General features: G+C 40.8%; 1 protein-coding gene and 1 long non-coding RNA gene across 9 annotated transcripts in view; both read left to right on the plus strand.

Moving 5' to 3' along the window:
* Window positions 1-57: 57 nt before the first annotated feature.
* On the plus strand, window positions 58-3,186 carry LOC133626462 (uncharacterized). The gene is made up of 3 exons (XR_009819542.1): window positions 58-1,593; window positions 2,272-2,429; window positions 3,143-3,186. It is a non-coding gene; the product is annotated as an uncharacterized LOC133626462 (long non-coding RNA).
* Window positions 3,187-5,108: 1,922 nt separating this feature from the next.
* Window positions 5,109-19,292, plus strand: part of TFDP2 (transcription factor Dp-2) — a 55,878-nt gene continuing 41,694 nt past the window's right edge. For 4 of the 8 annotated variants that reach the window (XM_062005490.1, XM_062005495.1, XM_062005496.1 and 1 more), the window contains exons 1-2: window positions 5,109-5,231; window positions 16,038-16,131. In XM_062005490.1, coding sequence (XP_061861474.1) covers window positions 16,117-16,131 — 15 coding nt within the window. In that variant the 5' untranslated portion in view covers window positions 5,109-5,231; window positions 16,038-16,116. Of the gene's footprint in view, window positions 5,232-5,592; window positions 5,714-6,164; window positions 6,735-6,906; window positions 7,037-16,037; window positions 16,132-19,292 lie in introns of those variants that run through there. The other 4 variants (XM_062005492.1, XM_062005491.1, XM_062005493.1 and 1 more) reach the window with 4 other exon arrangements.

The following is a 19,292-nucleotide window of genomic DNA, read 5'->3' on the forward strand; positions in this document are numbered from 1 at the left end:
TTGTTTATCACTAATTTTAAATTATAATAAATTTTCTCAGGACTATGTGTAAACTGGTTTCAAAAATGTAAAATGACTGAATGTTTTCATCTCAATAATACCAAATCCAAGCTGTGGGTGACTGTGTTCCACAGACACTGGAGACAAGAAGTGTTAGATCTAACACTGAAGAGGACTGAAGAACAGTCATTCACTTTTTCTTATGCTGAAACTTCGAAGGTCACATCATGCACCATTCCCTGAGTTTCTTTCACAGTTGTCTACCATGAATTGGAGCATCTACTCTAGCTGTATTCTTCTTCAAACTAGATCTTATTTGCCTGTTTCCTTTAGCTTAATGTACTATTTTCCTTATTCTTCTGTTACTTTCTGTCCTTCAACCTGTGCTACATCTTGGCACTGATTTTTCTCCTCTGGGTATCCTTCAAGTTGCAGAGACCATTCCCTCCTGAACCTACTTCAATGGGAATCGAGAACTGAAGTCCAGAAGCATGTCTGTTGGCTGATTTTTAGGAATAGGGCAGACTATCTATAGCATTTCTTTCTTTTTTGATGATAAAATATGACTGGCCAGGTGCCAAGTCTCTGAAGTCCGTTGATGAGGTTCCCTCCACCACACCTATTGTAAGGTAAGAACCTGTAGTTATGGGATATGTGGTACACTTACTTTGCTTCAACACCTGGGTTCAGCTTGTGGTTTTCTCTGTCCACTCAACCTGAATTGCCAAGGAAAATGGTCATTGGCAAGAAGGTTCTACTAGGCCAAAGAGAAGGACTGTCAGTCTAGCATTTTGTGCCTAAGTTTGTGCCTCAGTTGCTGGTATTGTATACTTTGTTTCTCACTGAAAGAGTTCACTTTCACCAAAGTCCACATAGGGATAATGTCCACCTATGTTGAAGGCTCCTTACAGTTACTTCATAGTTCTTGTGAGTTCCCTACGTATGATTTGGGTTGCTGCAGTGCTCTTTGATGGATCTCTAATGGAAGCTGGGTGATTCTGTTCAAGTCTCTTTGCTGAAGGCAACTCTGCTCACCACGTGCCTTAGTGCACAATGGTGGTTTTCCTGCCCATAGCACAGCTAGAAAGATAGAAGATACCCAAGACATTGTATAGTCATCTTGCTCTAGATCGCATCCTGGGGACCTACTCTGGACAATTATTTGCCACTGTAACTCTTTAATTTGAAGCAGGAAATTTAACCTATTTTCCTTTCACTAGCATCCAAAGGCTGAACAGACTCATGGACATCTTGAAGAAATTTGGTTACTCATCACTAAGCCTCTTTTGCTTGTCTGTTACAAGAAAAATTGATTGTGTCTTCTCAGGAAGTTAATGTGCTGATACCTTGAAGTGTACCTGTTCATTGATAAAGAACTTGAAATGAACATTAAGCAATTACATAAGCTCAGTGTCTCAGGTTTACTATACAGAAGGGCATTGAGACCATTGTAGAACCTCACTCATACTAACATTTATTTAAAATATTGCAGCTTTTTCTGCTACCTTTTTTTACTTATATTTAGATTTTGGTCTTGGAGGGGATGTCTTTCATCCATTTGAAATGCACGTGCAATCCTACAGCGCCTGTCAGGTGAGTTTCAGGGTATATTTGTATAATACAAAAGTAGTAAATATTAACTAGTTTGTAGTTTTGTCATTTTAGGAGACATCATGTTGAAAGTGCAAATGTTTTATTTGGGACTGGGTAGTAATGCATTTCATCAGGCACGTGAAGATTGGAAATTCAGTTGAGAGATGTGTTAATGATCTCTGGGCATCCTGTCTTCACAGATACAGGTGGTGCTGATGGTAGATAGTTTCAGTTTGGAAGTTTTATCATTCATAACAAGATACAGTCCTATTAACAGATGAGCAGTACGTATACTGAAAAAATCCCTCTGATGTTGCAGAGATTATTGCATGTCGAGAGAAAGTGCAGATAAAATAGTCTTCAAATAGCTGAAAATACTGAGCAGAAGGCATATGAGTTTTCTTACATAAGAATCAAGTCAGCTATATTTAAAATCTCTGTTAAGAACTTTGCCAAGATTTTTTAGTAGTTTTCTTTTAAGCAATGTTTTCTTCTATAACAGCTAATTTTATGTAAAATTAATTCAGTTGCTCTCATCCATTTTTGACGGGAGCATTTGTACTTGCTTTGTTGTCAGAAGAAAGTAAAAAAAGATACTGAGTTGCTGTTTCAGTCTGCTAGCTTCTTTTTGGTGTGATCTCTGTAGCAAGATCCTTCAACTAGTCCCTTTATTTTTAGGATCAGGGCACAGCTCAGAGGCTCACCAGTCAAACAGCAGTCGCGTGTAAAAAGCTGAGCCATCATTTCTTGCCAGTCAATGGGCCACAGAACAGAGGGGTTGTGCTCTTACTGGTCCAAGCCAAAAAGCACAAAGTCCCGATGTCCTCTGCAAACAGGTATGTCAGTACTGCAGGCTGAGTCAGGGAATATAGTGGTGCTCTGACCCAGAAGTTGAGCAGCATTTTAATGTTATGTTTTGTAAGGTGTTCAGGGCAGGTTGAGCTGGAGAAGAGAGATCAGGAGGCTGGTTTGGGTTAAGTGTTTGTACAGGTTTTCACAGCAAGGGTTGTGGGCTTGCAAGAAAACAACAAGACTAGCAAGCACTGAAAAATAATGTGTTATGAAAGGTGGGGGTACTAAAACCGGTCTGACCAGGCAGAGAGAGTAAGGTAGGTTGTGTTCTAAAGCTGGGAGCCCACCAGCTCGTTCTGACGGGAGACACGACAACTCCCTGTAGTGCAGCTTTTACTGTATGTTGCTGTTAAATCCATACCTTAGCAAGTCTAAACCCAATTCCAAGACGTTTTTTGACATAGCCATCATTCTGGGATAAAGTTTTGGATTTGTGTAAGTTCTGAAAAGACTATAGGTTTAGAATATTACAGCAGTAGCATACTTACCCTCATGAAAACTGATAATTGCTTCAGCGGCTTCACACTCAACAGCATGTATATCTAACCATCTCATTCTGCAGCTTGCTGTTGAGACCAAATACCAACCACAGAAATGACCTTTCTTCTGTTTCTCTCTTTTCCTTAAGGGTTAGAATGCCTCACATTCGTAATCATTTACAGTATCTGACTTCATGGGTGTTTTTTTTTTTTTGCAGTAAAGTAAATAAATCCATGAACTAAAAAGAGATATTTGAAGCATGTGTCTTTATTAAAGGTGAGTTTGACTTCAAGTATTTGTTTTAGCACGGGTAACTTAGTGAGTAGCGCAGTTAACCAGCCACCCTCGTTTGCTTCCGTTTGGCTTCCTTTTCTAAGGCAGCGTTGGCCCTCTGTGCTTCTGTCAGGGCACGCCTCAGTTGCCTTTGTTAGCTGCGGTGACTGGACTTGTTAGAGGCGGCTCCAACAGAATGCAAAAGTTTGCTGGTTTGTTGTTTCTTGGAGGATTTTTTTAATGCTTTCATGAAAGTATCTTGCATAACACTGCAAATATTGATAAAGTTCTTGCTGCAGGTAATGTAGTATTCATAGAGGATGAAAAGAAACCAAAACCACGAAGTCAGCAAATTCCTGGGCACATGGTAGATATTCAGTTGTGAACTATCCCACTGAAACATACACATACAGTTCTTGCTAATGTTTTGCTTAGTTCAGTGTTTAAGAACTATATTTTACAGGCTGAACCCCTTCTTTTTAATGTTTATTCTGTTTTTAGTGAAGGTGATAGGATCAAATATGTCTTTCTAGAATGCTTGATTTTGTCTGTAACGCAAGAAAACCACAAGTTTAACGTATTTATTCTTCTCTGTCTTAGGTAGAGGTTTCTGGAACAGTGTTTTGGCATCCAAGTAAATCTTGTTTTGCTCTGCATGCTCAGTGGCAGTAAGGTGAATGTGTGTTACAGAAATGTGAAGAATGGGTTAGAGCATGCCTTGGATGTGTGCCTAGCTGTGCGGGAGCCTTTCTTTAACAAACACTGCATGGTTGCTTTGAGTGGAAGTGGAGCCAGTTTTGTTTTTACTTCCACGAGTGTTTTCTTTGCATATTCTATGAAAATACTTAATCCAGCTTTAAATTGTTGAGAAAGGTAAGGAAATGTTGAAAGTGAATACTCGCTAAAGCTGCACTTCAGGACCCTCTGCCTCCAGCTCGGACTCGGTTTCTGGGGGCGGTTCGGGCTGCCACCGGCCGCTCTGAAGAGCAAATGCTGCCCCGTTACTCCGCGCTGGGAGCAGCGTGCGGCGAGTGCTTACCAGCCCCGGCCTCGCTTTGTTTGCCAAGAGCGCCTTTGTTTCACAGGAAGTTACGGAGCTGCGGGGCACGCTAAAAAAAGGAAAGGGAAGTTTGCGGCGTCGCGCTCCGGTCGCCTCGCCCCGCAGCCGGGCTCCCCCCGAAGGGGTGGGACAGATGGTGGGAAGGTTCAGTCACCGGAAGCAGCCGGACGCGCCGCGGGCCTGAACTTCGCATCCCCAGGACCCAGCCCCGCCCGCGTCTGTCCGAGCAGCGGACCGGAGCGTGGCCCGGCCCCCGGCTGCAGCCGCTGCGGCGCCGGGCACTGTGTATAGCAGACATTCAGCCCGCCTCGGGAGGGCAGCGCCTGCAGCCACGTGCGGCCGGGCTGTCACGCAGCTGTCAGCCCGCGCCCCAGCCCCGCTGCCCCGGCGCGGCCCCGGCCTGTCCCGCACCGCGCCGCCGCCCGGCCTGTGACGGGAGGCGGCGGCCGCGGCACCGCCCCTGCGCCCCGCCCCCTCACCTTCTCCCCGCGGATTGGCGGCTGGTGTGTGTACACACACGGGAGCGAGCCAATCGCGCGCGGAGAGAGCCTGACCTCACGCGCCGCGCCGGCCAATGGGCGCCCCCGGCCGCCAGACGCCGCCAAGCTTGTGCGGGGGAGAAGGAGCCGGGCCGAGCGCGGCGGCGGCGCGAGGCGGCGAGTGGGGCCGTGCGCGAGGGAGGGCGGCGGCGGCCGAGCCGGAGGCGCCGCGAGCGGTCGCGCCCGGGCGCGCGGACCGGCCCTGGTGGGCTCCCTTCGGCGGGGCCGCCGAGCGCGCGGCGCCGGCCCGGCCAAGAGGCGGCGGCGGGGCCGGGCGGCGCGGCGCGGAGCGGCTGGGCCGGGCTGGGCTGGCTGCCTGCCGTGGCGGCTACTCGGGGACCGTCGCTGTCGCGTCGCCTCAGCGCCGCCGCCTAGGCCCGGCCCGTGCCGCCGCCTCGCCTCCCCCTCTTCGCTTGCTGCTGCCGGGCCTGCGGGTGAGCGGGGAGCTTGGGGGTGGGACTGGGGGGCCGTGAGGGAGGGGCAGCACCTTTCTTCTCGGCGGGCCGGGTGCCGCTCCTTGCGCCCAGCGGCGTTTAACGGCCACCGCCGTCCGGCAGCTCGTCCCCTCCCCCGCCGCCTCCCGTCCTCGCCGTGCCCCGAGCGGGGCGGGCAGGGGAGGCGGCGGCGGGCCTGACACCTGCGTGCGGCAGCGGGCCCAGCCTCGGGTGACAGCCGCCCTGCGCGCCGCCGGGTCGCCCTTCTCCATTGTCGGGAGCGCGGCGGGCCTGGGCCGGCGCCGCGGCTTGTGGGGCGCGCGGGGCGGGCAGGGCCTGGCGGGCCGGGGCCGGGGGCGCGGCTGGGCCCCGTCCCGAGCGGGTACAGTTCGGAAAGGGACCGGGGAAGCTCGTGGCAGCACCGAGTGCAGCTTGGACTTCGTGGCGTGGTTGTTTTGACTCATAGGTTTCGTCGGGAGAGGGTGAGTCCGGCAGCAACAACAACAACAACAAAACTTAACTGAATACCTCTTCCTGCGCCCTCTGAGTTACAGGCCTTTCTTGGCCTTCAACCGTAAAGGGCATAACGGCAGAGGTGGATCCAAATACAAATGCTGTCTTTCAGGATTGAGGCTACAAACAATGGGAGGAAAATACGGAATAAGCAAACATCCTTGAAATGTGGAGGAAAACCGCATCTGAGAGTGTGCTTCCTCATTGAGTAAAGGGATGATGCTGAACTATATCTCAGTGCTTGTGGCGTATTCCTCTGTAGAAGGGACTTTGGCTTTCATTTTCCTTGTCAATTTTTGAATTGACAGAAGTTAATATCTTAATTTGATATCATTTCAGATACTGTAATTTTTGTTTAAAATATATTATTGGGTCAGTTTTCATAATTTGGAAATCAGTTGGTTTTGTCATGACTTTTCATGAATACTTTTAGTAGTTAATAGATTGGGGTTTTTTTCAAGTACTGTCACTGAAGTAGTTTAATTATATTGACAAAACAGCAAAACATTGGAGGTTGTGTGATGTTGTAACTAATTGAAACTTGGTATAATCTTTGAAAGATAATTGTCTGCTAGTATAGATTGATGCTGTTAGAAATTAATAACTTTTTCTCCAGTTCGTTGGCCTTCCCAATTTAATTTGAGTTCACTTGATTATATTCTCTTCTGTCTTATACAAAAAAATGTATGATTTCTATACGGAGATCAAAGACTTGTGACAGATGAGCAACGTTACTGAACAAATGCAGACCTGTACTTCACAGCTGTGTTGGTGCCAATGCTATGTGTGCTTAAGGATGTTTTGTCCATAATGAAGTACTGAATTTCAGGGTATTCTGTTCAAAATCTCATAGAGGGTGGTAACTACAGCACTTTGAAGAAACATGACAGTAATGAGAACTTTGCTTTTTAGGAAAGAAAAGACTTGGTAGGAGAGGTGCTTGTAAGAGGGGAAAAGAACACAAACTCTTCTTTGGAAACTAGTTATGAAGTGAGTCTAATGCCTCTGGAAGAAGAAAGAGTCAAATGATTTCATTATATACTAAGTAAAAAAATGAGAATTATTGAATATTACCAAGACTGTCTCATGGGTGATTTTAAGACTGATCTGTTTTCACTGTGAAATTATTGGCCTTTCTTTTAACTCCTTCCTGTTTGTACAGAAATCGCTGTTGGAACACAACAAAAGAAGTCACTTGACTTGTACTAATTTTACAGAAAACATACACCCCCGATAGGAATGTTCTTTATTGCTGCAGGGGGTTCTGACTGGTGACCTCTCTTTACAAACTGGTGAGCTACAGTTTTGATACAGTGTCTTGACAGCATTATCTGGTGTGAAGGGGATGGCCAGAGGGCACAGTGCTGTTTGGCAAAGGATGTCATTGCTACAGGAGAGTTCTTTTTCTGCTCTTATGTATTTTGAAGACTACTGTAGGGGCCTCTTGTGCACCTGGCCATGCTTCCTGGGTAGTTGTGAGAGCCCTTGCAGTGAAGATCTTTCAGTGGGTTTAGGTAAAAGTGTTGTTAAAGGTTTAGTGAAAAAATAGGAAATTCCAACTTTCAAGAATTAATAATGTTACTGAGTTTAAGTGTGCAGACCCCTTCACTGCACTGATGGGAGAGTTTAGTCCAAAACTCTAAAAACAATAGAAGAATAGCAGCCTGAGATGGTTATGGGAGGAAAGCTACAGCCAATACTGTGTAAATAGTAAAATCTAAACTTTGGCATCCCAACATGGAGCAGTTGTTTGACTATTGCTAATCTAATTTGTTTCTTGGAATTTGCATTTCTTCTGATGTGCTATTTAAAAATAATACTCTTAGGGTTGTCTTTAATAAGCAACAGTTTCTTAAATTGTTTGATTTTTCTGCATACTTTTCAGTGTAATGATTAAGAATTTCTCCTCTACCTTTTCAGTTACATTCATAGGACACGATGCCTAATGAATCAACAGTCAATATTAAAATAGGGAAACTAAACTGTCTAGTCAGGTGCAAGGAAACACACTTGTGGATTTCTTGTGTGCAAAGCCAAGAAGCCACTGGAAGCAGATGGGTTTATGATAAAATTTTGGGTATTAGGTAGAAAACAATCCAAATGTCTTGGTGTGATCATAGCACACGTACTACAACAAAGCTGACAAGATAAATGCAAGATCTGAAAAATGAGGTGTGTGCTAGGAAATACTGTAGAAAGGGACAGATGTGGTAAGGAGTGACAGTTTTATAACAACTTCCTAGTGAAATTTCACATTTTTTGTAACATCCAGTAGTAGAATGAAATTTATTCCTTTTTTTCCCTCCCGTTTTTTGATTTGTAGACTACAGCTCTTTAGCAAGAAGGTGAGGCAATACTAAGTTATCTTACTGTTACATTTCATTAGGGGAACTTTTTTGCTACTTTGTCTGATTTCTTGTGTGCAGTGATAGTTTCCAACAAAGGTCTGTCCAGACTGTTGAAGTTTGCTTTTACACTTTCCAGTATTAAGAGTCTAAGCAAATCAAAGTGCATGCCTATGATAGTTCAGTTTGCAAGACTGTTATCTATTACAATATATGCTAATAACATAGATCCTAATGTATCCTAATTTATACATTAGCAGAATCCATAAGAAAGGCACAGCTTTCTAGAATACCATATTTCTAGGGAAATACAGAACAGTAATTAAATGAGAAGGGATGATATTTGGAAATAACTTCTCTTAGGTCTAAGTGTTCATTTTATGAGTGTCGAAGAACATCTTTGCCTTTCAGAACACAGTTTTCAAAATCTGCACTTTACTGAAGCCACTTTTGGGAAAATTTGTCTTTACTGAAGCCTATAGAAATGTTCAGTTTTTTGCAGCACTTGGTGATAAAATAACGCATTAGCCAGGTCACATTTAGTATTGCCTGGCACAGTCTAGAAAGTTGATGTTCTTTTCCTTTTGACTGGTTTCATGTTTTTTTGATTAGTGAGATGTGCCTTGACTGTCAGGTTTAACACAAGCAGTGGTAAGAGGAGGCAGTGATGTTAGCTGAGATTATGCCTCTATTCCTAAGCAGCTGATTGATTCCTAACAGCAAATGTAGTGCATGTGTCCCAAACATGACATTTTTGTTAACATCTATAGACTGAAGTCCATTTGTGAATGTAATCACGGTCTTGCAGTGTGCTGGTTTTTTTTTCCTGTGAAAGGGCACGCTTCTCTCCTTGGCAAGAGGAGGCAACAGATTTGTCCTGTTTCATCAAGTTTCTGTTGCTGCCTGGTTTGTCTTGGTTTAAGGGGGAATAGTAAAGTATTCAGTTCTTACAACCTCTCTAGTTCTTTTGTTCAGCAGAGTCCCTTACTAACCTCTGTTGGGTGACTATATCATCTGGCAGGATGCATTAAAAGGTTGCTTTGATAGGAACTCATAATCCATTTCCCCCTGGTAGGTGTCAGCAGATGTGTTCTGCCTGAGTAGGGGACCATTTTCATTCACTGTTTGTTATTGGGAGTTTCAGCCCAAGATGTAAATGTAAGAAATCAAGAAATATAAGGTTATATGGTCGGAATGAAATTGGCAGGTTGCTGCAGGTACACGCTATCTTTAAGGCTATGAACTTTTAGTGAAGTTTTATAGATTAATTCTTCAGCTTGGTAGCAGCTATTATAATAATAATATTTGTGGGAATTAAAGTCTTAAAGCAGACATACCAGTATTTGTTCTTTAGAGCTTGTGAATGCCAATGCATTACCATGTTAGAAGTCACTTGTGAACTGTAATGGTCATCCAAGTATTAAACCTTTCCCATAAGAGCAATAGTTGTAATGACCAGAATAACTGTAACTGACCTGTAATAGAAATTATGGTGGTAACATGGCCAATAATTATGAATGACATCAGGAACTGCAAATGAAAGTGAGCTGATATCCCCAGACTGGAATCAAACCTTTGTGCACAGGGGCTCTCCATTTACTGTAAGGCAAGAGTTAGGTAACTTTTTCCTTCCTTATAAACTTGACCTTGAGAAATATGTTACTTTTTTCTTAAATGTGCAATCCAGTTGTTACAAGCTTTCATTTAAAATGCAACTTGCAAATACATTTAAACATTTTTTTACAATCGCTAACTTCATACAACTGATAAAATTTCAAGCTATGTATTGATTATAACAGCAGGCTTTTACTGTCAGTCAGAAGCAAGTTATTGATCTTGCGTCTTGCTGTATAAGAAATTGGGAAAGCCGTGATCTGCAGACAAAACATCCCGCTTCTTCCTAATGAGGTTTTGAAGCATGCTCACACTCTAGTGAACTCTTCAAAAGCATAGACTAGTCTTCACACAAACCATATCCAATCTTTTGTTGTATTTCAACCCCTAAGTAAATTTTCAAGAGATCATAGATGCTTTCCTTTCTAGGAGCAGTCATGATGTGGTTCTGCAAACCGGACGGAACTGATTAAACAGCTTGCTAAATCTGAAGGATTAGTCCTGTCGTATGTATGTACAAACATAGATGGTCACCTAAGCTGTCAGCAGGTTTCAACATAGGGAAAACTTTCTTCTTCTGCCTTTCAGCCCATTTTTTGCAATTCTAACAGTATTAGAACTAAACTGGCTCACTGAGGGGGTCAGATAGAAATGAGAGAACATCCCTTTTAGCAACTATAGCAGGAATGGTGCAAATTGTTCCATGGAATTTTACCCTATATGTGATTACGTGTGCTGTTATCAGTGTTTGAGAACGTGCGCATCCTTAGAAAAATCCAGTTTTGACTTTGTACTGAATTATAACTAAAGAAGTAGGCAGTTTTTTAATAACCTTTACCCTTCAGTGAATACTGTCATAATCTTCAGTCCATGCAAAAGCAGAATTGTTAATGGCTTTAAAATAGAATAATGCTTCTAGCAAATTATATGGAAAATGTAGGAAATAGTTACTAAGTCCTCATCATCAAGTTTTTTATGCCTATATAACTTGGCAATCTTTAATTAAATGCAAATGTAAAATTATCTTCAGTTCATTGGATATTAAGATCCTTCTAGCTGCGGGGTGTAGACAAAGCTGTATCTCTACAGGATATTTAAACTGTTCTGTGTATTTGTCAATGTGCTGATAACTCTGGAAATTTTTAAATCTCAAAATTAAAGCTCATTACAAGACCAGATCAATATCTTAAGCATTCTCTGATGTCTCATACAATATAGGAGCTGGTAGTAGTAAGAAGCTTGTTTGAAGTCTCAATAGTCAAAAAGATGCCTTTTTCAACTGAGTTTAATTGGCAGCACACAAAGACTGTCTTACCAGGATATTTTGCAGTCATTCATATATACCACTAAATTATTTTCAGATGTCAATCTGTTGCTAAAATGCCATTTTTTTTAAGGCAAAAATATGTCTGAAAAAATACAGTGTGCTCTACTCTGGGAGGAAGTTGTACCTGCCTCTTTCCATTGAAGCAGTAGGCTCTCAAATGTAGTTAGTGATGGAAAAAAAAACTGGGCTGGAAACCTAGTTAGAGAACAAAAAATGAGCATATAGAATAGTTTGTCTGTTAATTCCAAATAATAATTCTGTTCATTCAAAATATATCTGTACACATCTGTACTGATAAAGGTAAGTTGTCTATAAAAAAATAGACATTTTAGATAATCTTATAAAAATGCTGCATAAATGTTACCCACTGTTCTGATGTCAAGCCCTGCAGACTTTACCTTGAATGACAATATACTGGTTTGAGGAATTAAAAGAGCCTTCAAAGTTTCAAGTACTTGTGAATTATTCCACATTTAATGTAACATCCTCCTTATTTGAGCAATGTGACATACTTCACCCCATTGATTTTCAATTAAGCCATGAGTGTTTTACCTATTCTTAGATATAGAGTTTACCACTAGTACTTGCGTGACTTTGGGCATATCTAAGAGTGTGCCTAAGAAACTGAGTCCCTTGAGGGAAGGAATTTTTAGCTCCAAACTGATCAGATTTCGGTCTCAGCACAGTCAGGACTGGGCAAACAGCAGAACTTGAGGCTCAGCATTGCAGTTAAGTGCATGGAGATGGAGACTTTGGGCACTTTCATCTAAGGGAGAGTTTGATCACAGCTTTGGATTTTATTCCTGTGTTGTGTGTTCTTTTCAATTGTATGTCCACTCAGACCTGTTTCATCCCTGCGGTTCAAGACATTCAGTAGCCACCATCAAGAGTGCTTTTGCAAGTGAGATCCTCACTTTCAAAGATAGTTAAGTCTTCTGTTTGCATTTTGGTTTTTTAAAGCAGTCATACTCATTCCATTTTTGCATCATGTAATAATGAAAACTTTTGGGTTCATAGGTTACAGTCTTTTAAGTCACATAGAAATGATTAAACATTTTAAACTCACCACACTTTTCAAGATATTTTGTTAAAAACCCTTAGGATCACTTAGCAGTCAAGTCACTTGGATTCCTTTTGTTCAGTTTCTCTAATGTTACCTGCTGTCTGCTAGGGCTTTTTTGAAGGCATACCACTGCTCACATTAAAAACTAGAAAAAATAGGTTGTAGTACCTGGAAAACCTTCATCATGCATACCATGGTAGGAGTTCCTTTGAAGTATTTTCAAAGAGCTACTTTCTAATATTATTTAAAAAATGAAGATTACTGTGTGATAACTGAAGATGGTGACTCTGTGTGACTTATTGGATACACTCTGGTTGGCTTTTTGAAGTTCTTCATTAAGTGACAAGCTGGATGTTACATGGACACAGGTATTCCTATCTTTTGCAGTTTGTAGGACAAGTATATTTCTTGTATACATAAATAAAGGATAAAATTGGGACTAAGTCAGCTGAGGAGGACTCAGGGGAAAAAGTTGACAGATAAATGGAATCTTTTTATGGAGATGAAAACTCTATCATTTATATTCCAGAAATTTGATAACAAAGTTGGATTTCTGTTTCTTGGAGTACTGAGACATTAATCTGACTATTAAAAGCAGGTACTTTCACCAGAATTGGTCCTTTTTAATCTCAGTTGCTTAAAAAAGAAGTTGAAATGGTTTTTAGGAACAAGATAGGGAAGTGCTTCCTGGGAGCAGGTGGATTTCTGCTAAGTACTTCATAATTTTGAAATTTTACTGGTCTGAAAACTGAGACACAATGAAGCAACATATGTGTAACAGGTGTTCTAATCCATGTAGATGCTGTGCATAAATTAGTGGTTTAAAACTGGGCTTGTACTGATTAACTGCTGTCTTCTGAAATTGGCTGTGTAGCAACTTGAAAGCAGCTTGAAAGTTAGTACAGTGGAGAGGGATGTGTATAATTTCTTGTGGAAAGGTTGGCATTCCGCAGGTTTATTTCTCTTGAAATTGATGACACTTTTCTTTTAGCTGACCCAGCTACTTACAATAATTTTCACTTTGCAATAGTCCTGATCAACTAAATGAAAAAACAGTCCTTGGTGATGATAAAAATCATTCTGGTATATTATAATATCTCTATAAATTTTTTTGTGTGTTCCATGAAGATTTTGCATCATAACAGTTTTAAGTAACTGTCCGATAGTCCTAATATGTTTCATACTAATGTAATACACACATAAATGACATGTTCTGTTGTCAAGTGGAAGTGGCCTCTGGGACTGGGTAGAATGTTTGTGTTGTGCTGGTCTACATGAAGGTGTGATATGTGAAGTATTGAGAAGATTTTGAGAAACCTAGAGAAAACTAGGGTGAGTTTGGTAAAGTTTAATTTTCAGGAGCAGAAAAGATTGTTATGGTAGGAGGCTTTATTGTTTTATACTATCAGATTTTAGCCACTATGTGTATCTTAAAGGACTGATTTCAAAAACAAGACTTTGGGCCACAGAAAATAAACCTATGAAGGAGTATAGTATTTTTTTCCTGACAAATAACTATGTTTTGATTATTGCTTGTGCTAGGATTCTGCTTGAATGCCACTGAAACTTCAGAATAGAGCTGGCTTTTAACTTGTAACAAGAACAGGTACAGATAAACACTCTTGTGCTGTTTTGTTGTAAACAGAGATGATTATCTGAGCTTTTGTAAATGTAATGCCGAAACTGGCTTTTTAATGTTGTTGGCATTAAGTGATTAGGCAACATATGTTCTAGAAGAAACTACAACTCAAAGTTTATGAAGTCAGACAGTTCCCTTCGCTCACTGTACTGTATGATACTTGACCAAAGGCAAAGTTATGGGAGTGGATTATAAACCAAGGCTTACATTATGAAGGGCTAACCTTAGTTCAAATAAAGCATTCTTTGTTTCTTGTGTGCTTTGGGCTCTAAACCTGTCTTTATGCTGCTTCATTTCAGTAGAAACCAGCAAAAGAACAAAAAGATTGAGTTTTATGTTTCTCTATCTGTGTGGTGCAAGCTGTCAAACAGCAATTGGGAATGAAGAGAATCTCCCATTTTGAGGCCATCTGTGTAGGTTCTTTTGTCTGAACCTGACAAGAGGTCATGGCAGATGGTGGGGTCACAAAGTCTGGCTCCTTGAGCTTGACAAAACGTGTTCATAAAGCTGGAAGAATACCAACTGTTCGTACTGGCTGAAGAGCATTGTGCCAAAGGACTGTAATGGTTTATGGACAATACCTTCTGGATCACTAAGCTTGATGGCAAATAACTTGTCAAAGATGAAACTAGTTTTCTTATCTGTAAATCGGTTAAAATGCTTAGCAAATGTCTTCCTAGCTACATTTGAGTAAATTACTTTTAAAGCCTCTTAAAGCAAGAGAGGGGAGTTAAACTGCATCATGATTTTTGTCCAGACCTCCAGATGATGTATTTGGAGAGTTTGCATGGAAGGAGAAGAAAGGCAAGAAAAGAGAAGGCATGTTGATCATAATTTTCAGATGCAATGCAAGGATTCAGTATTTCTGTTTGCCATGACCGCTGTAGTTTTATGGCTTTTCTGTGGCTCTTCTTCAGGTTTCAGGATTGCTACACGGATCATGTAAACCCCCTCTGGGATGTGCGCAGATATCACATGGGACAGTATCTTAGTAGAGAGAATTATGTGGTGGTGTTCCGTTGGAGTAATTGTTTAGTTATGGCTGCAGTAAATTGAGGTGCTAAGGAAGATAAATACAACTTATCAGGAAATGGAAAACATCTCTAAGTTGAATGTTTTTCCACTAGTTTAATTTATGTGATGTCTGAACAAACCAAGAAATCTACAGAAACATCCTAGAATTTGAATTTCTGGCTTGTCCAAAACCACTGATGTGATGGTAGATGGTAGAGACGGTAGAGTTGCCTATTAGCTCCACACATTACTGGAATATTTTTTGGCACTTTTGATAAGGCAGGTGAAGACACTGGCTGTTAGCAAACTTTGTGTAGGTTAAAATACAGAGGAAATAGTATGAATTGCACTCTGCTTTTGTAGCTGGTGAGTTCTGCTGTAAATGGCCATGACTCATATTTGGTAACTAGTTTAGGCATCTTCCAAAAGATTTTGATGAATTGTTTCTGCACTTAGAAGCGTGAAAAGTTCGTCTTCTCTTACACATCCAAGTGCAATTCAGATGTCTTTTGCAGTCCATTTTTTAAAAGTAAGTAGCACTTATAAAGTACTTTCAAAGTACTTAAATGCTCTGCCAAGTTAATTCTACCTTTCAAATAGTTTGTGCTGCCAGCTTTGATTTGTAACTTGTTTTCTTTAAGACTTCTGGAAGCTTTGATTTTAAAAAGAAGCCACTTTAAGTATTTTTAGTGTAGTAAAATGTTTGTCTTTTCCTGGAATTCTAATACTGTAATTCTAATTACATAGATTTAATTTAACAACCCAAAAATATTAAAAAGATGAGTTTCAACTGAAATGTTTTTTCCTTGAATGTTTCTTAAAAGTACTTGATGTTTTCTGTGTATGTGTATTTCATAGTACTTCCTACTTTTTATCAAGAACTTTGAATGTTTGTGGTGATGGAATTCGAAGCTTTCTGTGTTGTTGGAGGCTGAAGACACGGAGAGAATTAATTCACTTAAAGTTTTTAGAGTCAATCTGCATTAGATGCAAATGATTGCATGGTTTTAATTACCAGACTTCAGTAATGGTATGACATGGCTTGCTAGCACATTAATACAGTTAGGCCTCAGCGTAAACTGAGCCTGTATATATAAGATTACATCTCTCTCTGTTCCAAGCAATGTACATTTCTAGTATCTGGGCAGAACCTGACTATTGTAGTGATTGATTTTTATCAAAAACTAAAGCAAATAAATAAATGAATGTATCTTCTGGAGACGTAGGGTTTCAGCTGGAAAGGTAACTGAAAATGTACTTCAACTAAGATACTTTATTAACTGTCTTACAGGCTGTTCATTTTAAATATTCTGTGAAGATGAAAAGGGATATCTTATGGTTTTACAGGATATAAAGCAATATTGTCTGACATGACGGCAAAAAATGTAAGTACAATTCTACAACATGTATTACTACTTGTTTTACTGGCATGCTGCCAGTTGCTTCTGGCTTTCAGAATTTGAAGGCTTTTGTGTTTGATTTCTTGGTTTTGTCCATACAAAAAATCAAAACACAAAGACCTTCAAATTAAAAAGTCTTTTGTATACCAGAAATGTGTATCCCATCATCTTCTGCACTGTTTTGATAAATTTTAACTTGTTAAAAGCTTTTTTAAGGATGTGGTGTTTACTCAGCTTTAGGTCACAGCTAACTTTGGGCAATGCTTTGTGCTGTTTCTTCACTGATCCTTACAGGTCCTTTCCAACGTCAGGTATTCTGTAATTCCTCTAACATTGCTCCAGACTTATCAGAGAGGTTCTCATTTTGTTGAAACATCTCACCTGTGCACTAGAGTGAAATCTTTCTACTGAGTCTGAGTCTTACAACTCAAGAAAGAACAGAAAGACGACATATTTCTTTACTAATGTCAGTACACTCTTGGTTTACAGAAGTCTGAGGGCCTTGTTGTTTCTTCATCTGCTGCATTAAGCAGCCTGTAGCGTAGTGTTTAGAGGCTCACCTATCCTGAGTTCTGAGGAAGCTTATGAAATGTCTAACATCCCAACCTTAATTTTCTGTCTGCCTCATTTTTGCTTCCTGAGGTAAACAATTTGTATAGAGAACGGTTCTAATTAAGCTTGATGGTCAATGAGTTTGGTATTACTTCAGATCCTGGGCAGTTTTAACCTATTGACTGGCTTTGATAGGATATCCTGCAGTATAATTAAATCTGAACAGGTTTAAGAGTTAACGTGACTCCAGAAGCACCTCACAACAAAAGTATGGGTAACCCTAGGGTGGCTTTTTGTTCGTTAACAGCAAAAGCTTTTGTGCAGATTTGGCTAGATTAATGCCAAGGACATAGTTTGGTTAAATTAATTCTCAAGTCTCAGAAATTTATTTTCTGTTGGTTTTATTAATAGCTTGATGTGATATGTAGTTCCAGGTAAGGCTTTCAGGTGCCTGATACCTGTCTCAGTCTTTGATTCAAGCTGACCAAGCCAGAAAATAAATTATGTGCATATGCGAAGCTCTTTGACTTATTTTATCGGCCGGATTGAATTGCAGTGCAAATAGGTATTTCTACTGATGTACATGGAACATCTGCACAAAGCTGCCATTTGTGGTTTTGACCTTTTGTGAAATGCAGTGAAAGGATAAATATCGATGCCAGTAAAATCCACGGAGTGTCGGAGTGGTGTGTGATAGAGTCATAGAGTGACATAGGTTGGAAAGGATGGATCTCAGGAGGCCACCTACTCTGGTGCTTTCTGTAAAGCTCTCTGACACTTGGGTGGCTGCTCAGGACTTCAGGTTTGGACAGACTTATAAAGTTCAGTCTGGGTAGCCTACTCTTGTGCTGGATATAGAAATATGCTTTTGTTGTTATTTACTTCAACACAAGGCTATAGTTATTTTAGAGAATATTTTATTGGTGTGTATGCATTAAATTTTGCATATTAAACTATGCAAACCTGGTTAGCTAATGTTTATGGGTTTATTTAAAGAAAATCAGTTACTGTGGTGCAGATCAAAATAGGACTCAGTTTTGTTGTTCGTGAAGTACACCTATTTGAAGGACTTGCAAAATATATAACAATATCCTTATTTGTAGCACTTCTCCAGGATTTCCCAGCCTTAGTTTCTTTGAACTGCATGCGCAGGCCAATAGTGTCAGCCTTAGTGTTTTCTGTTGCTGTTAGAAGGCCCAAGAATAGTTCTGAATGTATGGTTCCATGTGTCTGTGGGTTTCTGCAGCCTGAGACCTGTTTCAAATGCAAAGTTAGTTTTTGTCTGTTACAGTGTCTGAAATATTTTATGATCTGCAGAGTGAGTTGAAGGAGAGAGCTGCTCTGCAGAGGTATTTCCATCTGGTTTTTTTCCTTCCATTGAACCATCAAGGAAAGAGAATTTTTAAGTACTAGAACTTAAGCGTTTTCTAGGAAACTCTAACAGGGCACATATCTCCTGTCAAACATGTACACATCAGGAAGCTGTGACCTCTGTGTTCTGAAATCAGTACCCCTCAACTGGGACATGGTAGTCTAGGGATGTTTATGCTCCTAATGAATTGCAAGAACAAAATGCAGTGAGTTTAGGCTAAAATGTCTTTGCGTCTTGGATGTGTTAAGTTGTGCTAAGCAACCTTATCTCCAAGGGAACTTGTGCTTCAAGTGCACAGCGAAGTGTTTCCGTAGATTGTATGTGTACTTACTGAGGGTGCACTCATCCAGATCACTGATACAGATGTTAAACAGAACAAGCCCCAGCATCGAGCCCTGGGGAACACCACTGGTGATGTGCTGCCAACTGGATTTAACTCCATTCCCCACCACTCTCTGGGCCCAGCCATCAGCCAGTTTTCCACTGAATGCTGAGTCTGTCCAAGCCATGGGCAACCAGTTTCTCCAGGGAAAAATTAGTCTGTTAGGGCTTACAGATACAAGAAAACAACCAGTTAATGGATTCCCTACACATTTACAACTTCCACATGCTATAATCTGAATTAATTCTAAGGCAGAGAGAACAAAAACTTTCCAGGTTAATGGGAAATTTCTGTAAGGAAAGGGAGGGATTGCAAGTGGAGACATGCTACCTGATCTGTGTGTCAAGCAGTGGAGAAAGCTGGTAAGCAACAAGAGCAGCTCACGATAGTCTGCCCCATCCAAGAGTGATTGTGATTCTTCTTTTCTTTCTTCTTGCCCCATTTGGAAACTTCTTAGTTACCTACTTAGAAAATATTAAAATATTTAATAGCATGCAAAGGCCTGCTAAGTGCTTGCTTCATCTGTCTTCATGGCCAGATGCATCTTGCTGCAGATGGACAGAAGCAGAAGTCCCAACTCCTGCCAGATTCAGACACTCTTGGGCAGTGTTTTAAAGCAGAAATATCATGTGAGATATAAAAACAAGTCATAAATGATACCTGTGTAAGCATTGGATTGTTTGCTGTTTTCAGCTTAGGAGTGGTTAAATGCCAAGATTCTCCAAAACACTGCGTGATACAGTCTCCAGATAACAATGTGGCCTGGGACCTCTCTGATAGTGAAATGGAATACTATAAAGTTCTCATTCTGCTCCAGAATTGTAATACTGCATCACGCTT

The sequence above is a fragment of the Colius striatus genome, chromosome 12 (genome assembly GCF_028858725.1).
Source record: "Colius striatus isolate bColStr4 chromosome 12, bColStr4.1.hap1, whole genome shotgun sequence".
Taxonomy (NCBI): domain Eukaryota; kingdom Metazoa; phylum Chordata; class Aves; order Coliiformes; family Coliidae; genus Colius; species Colius striatus.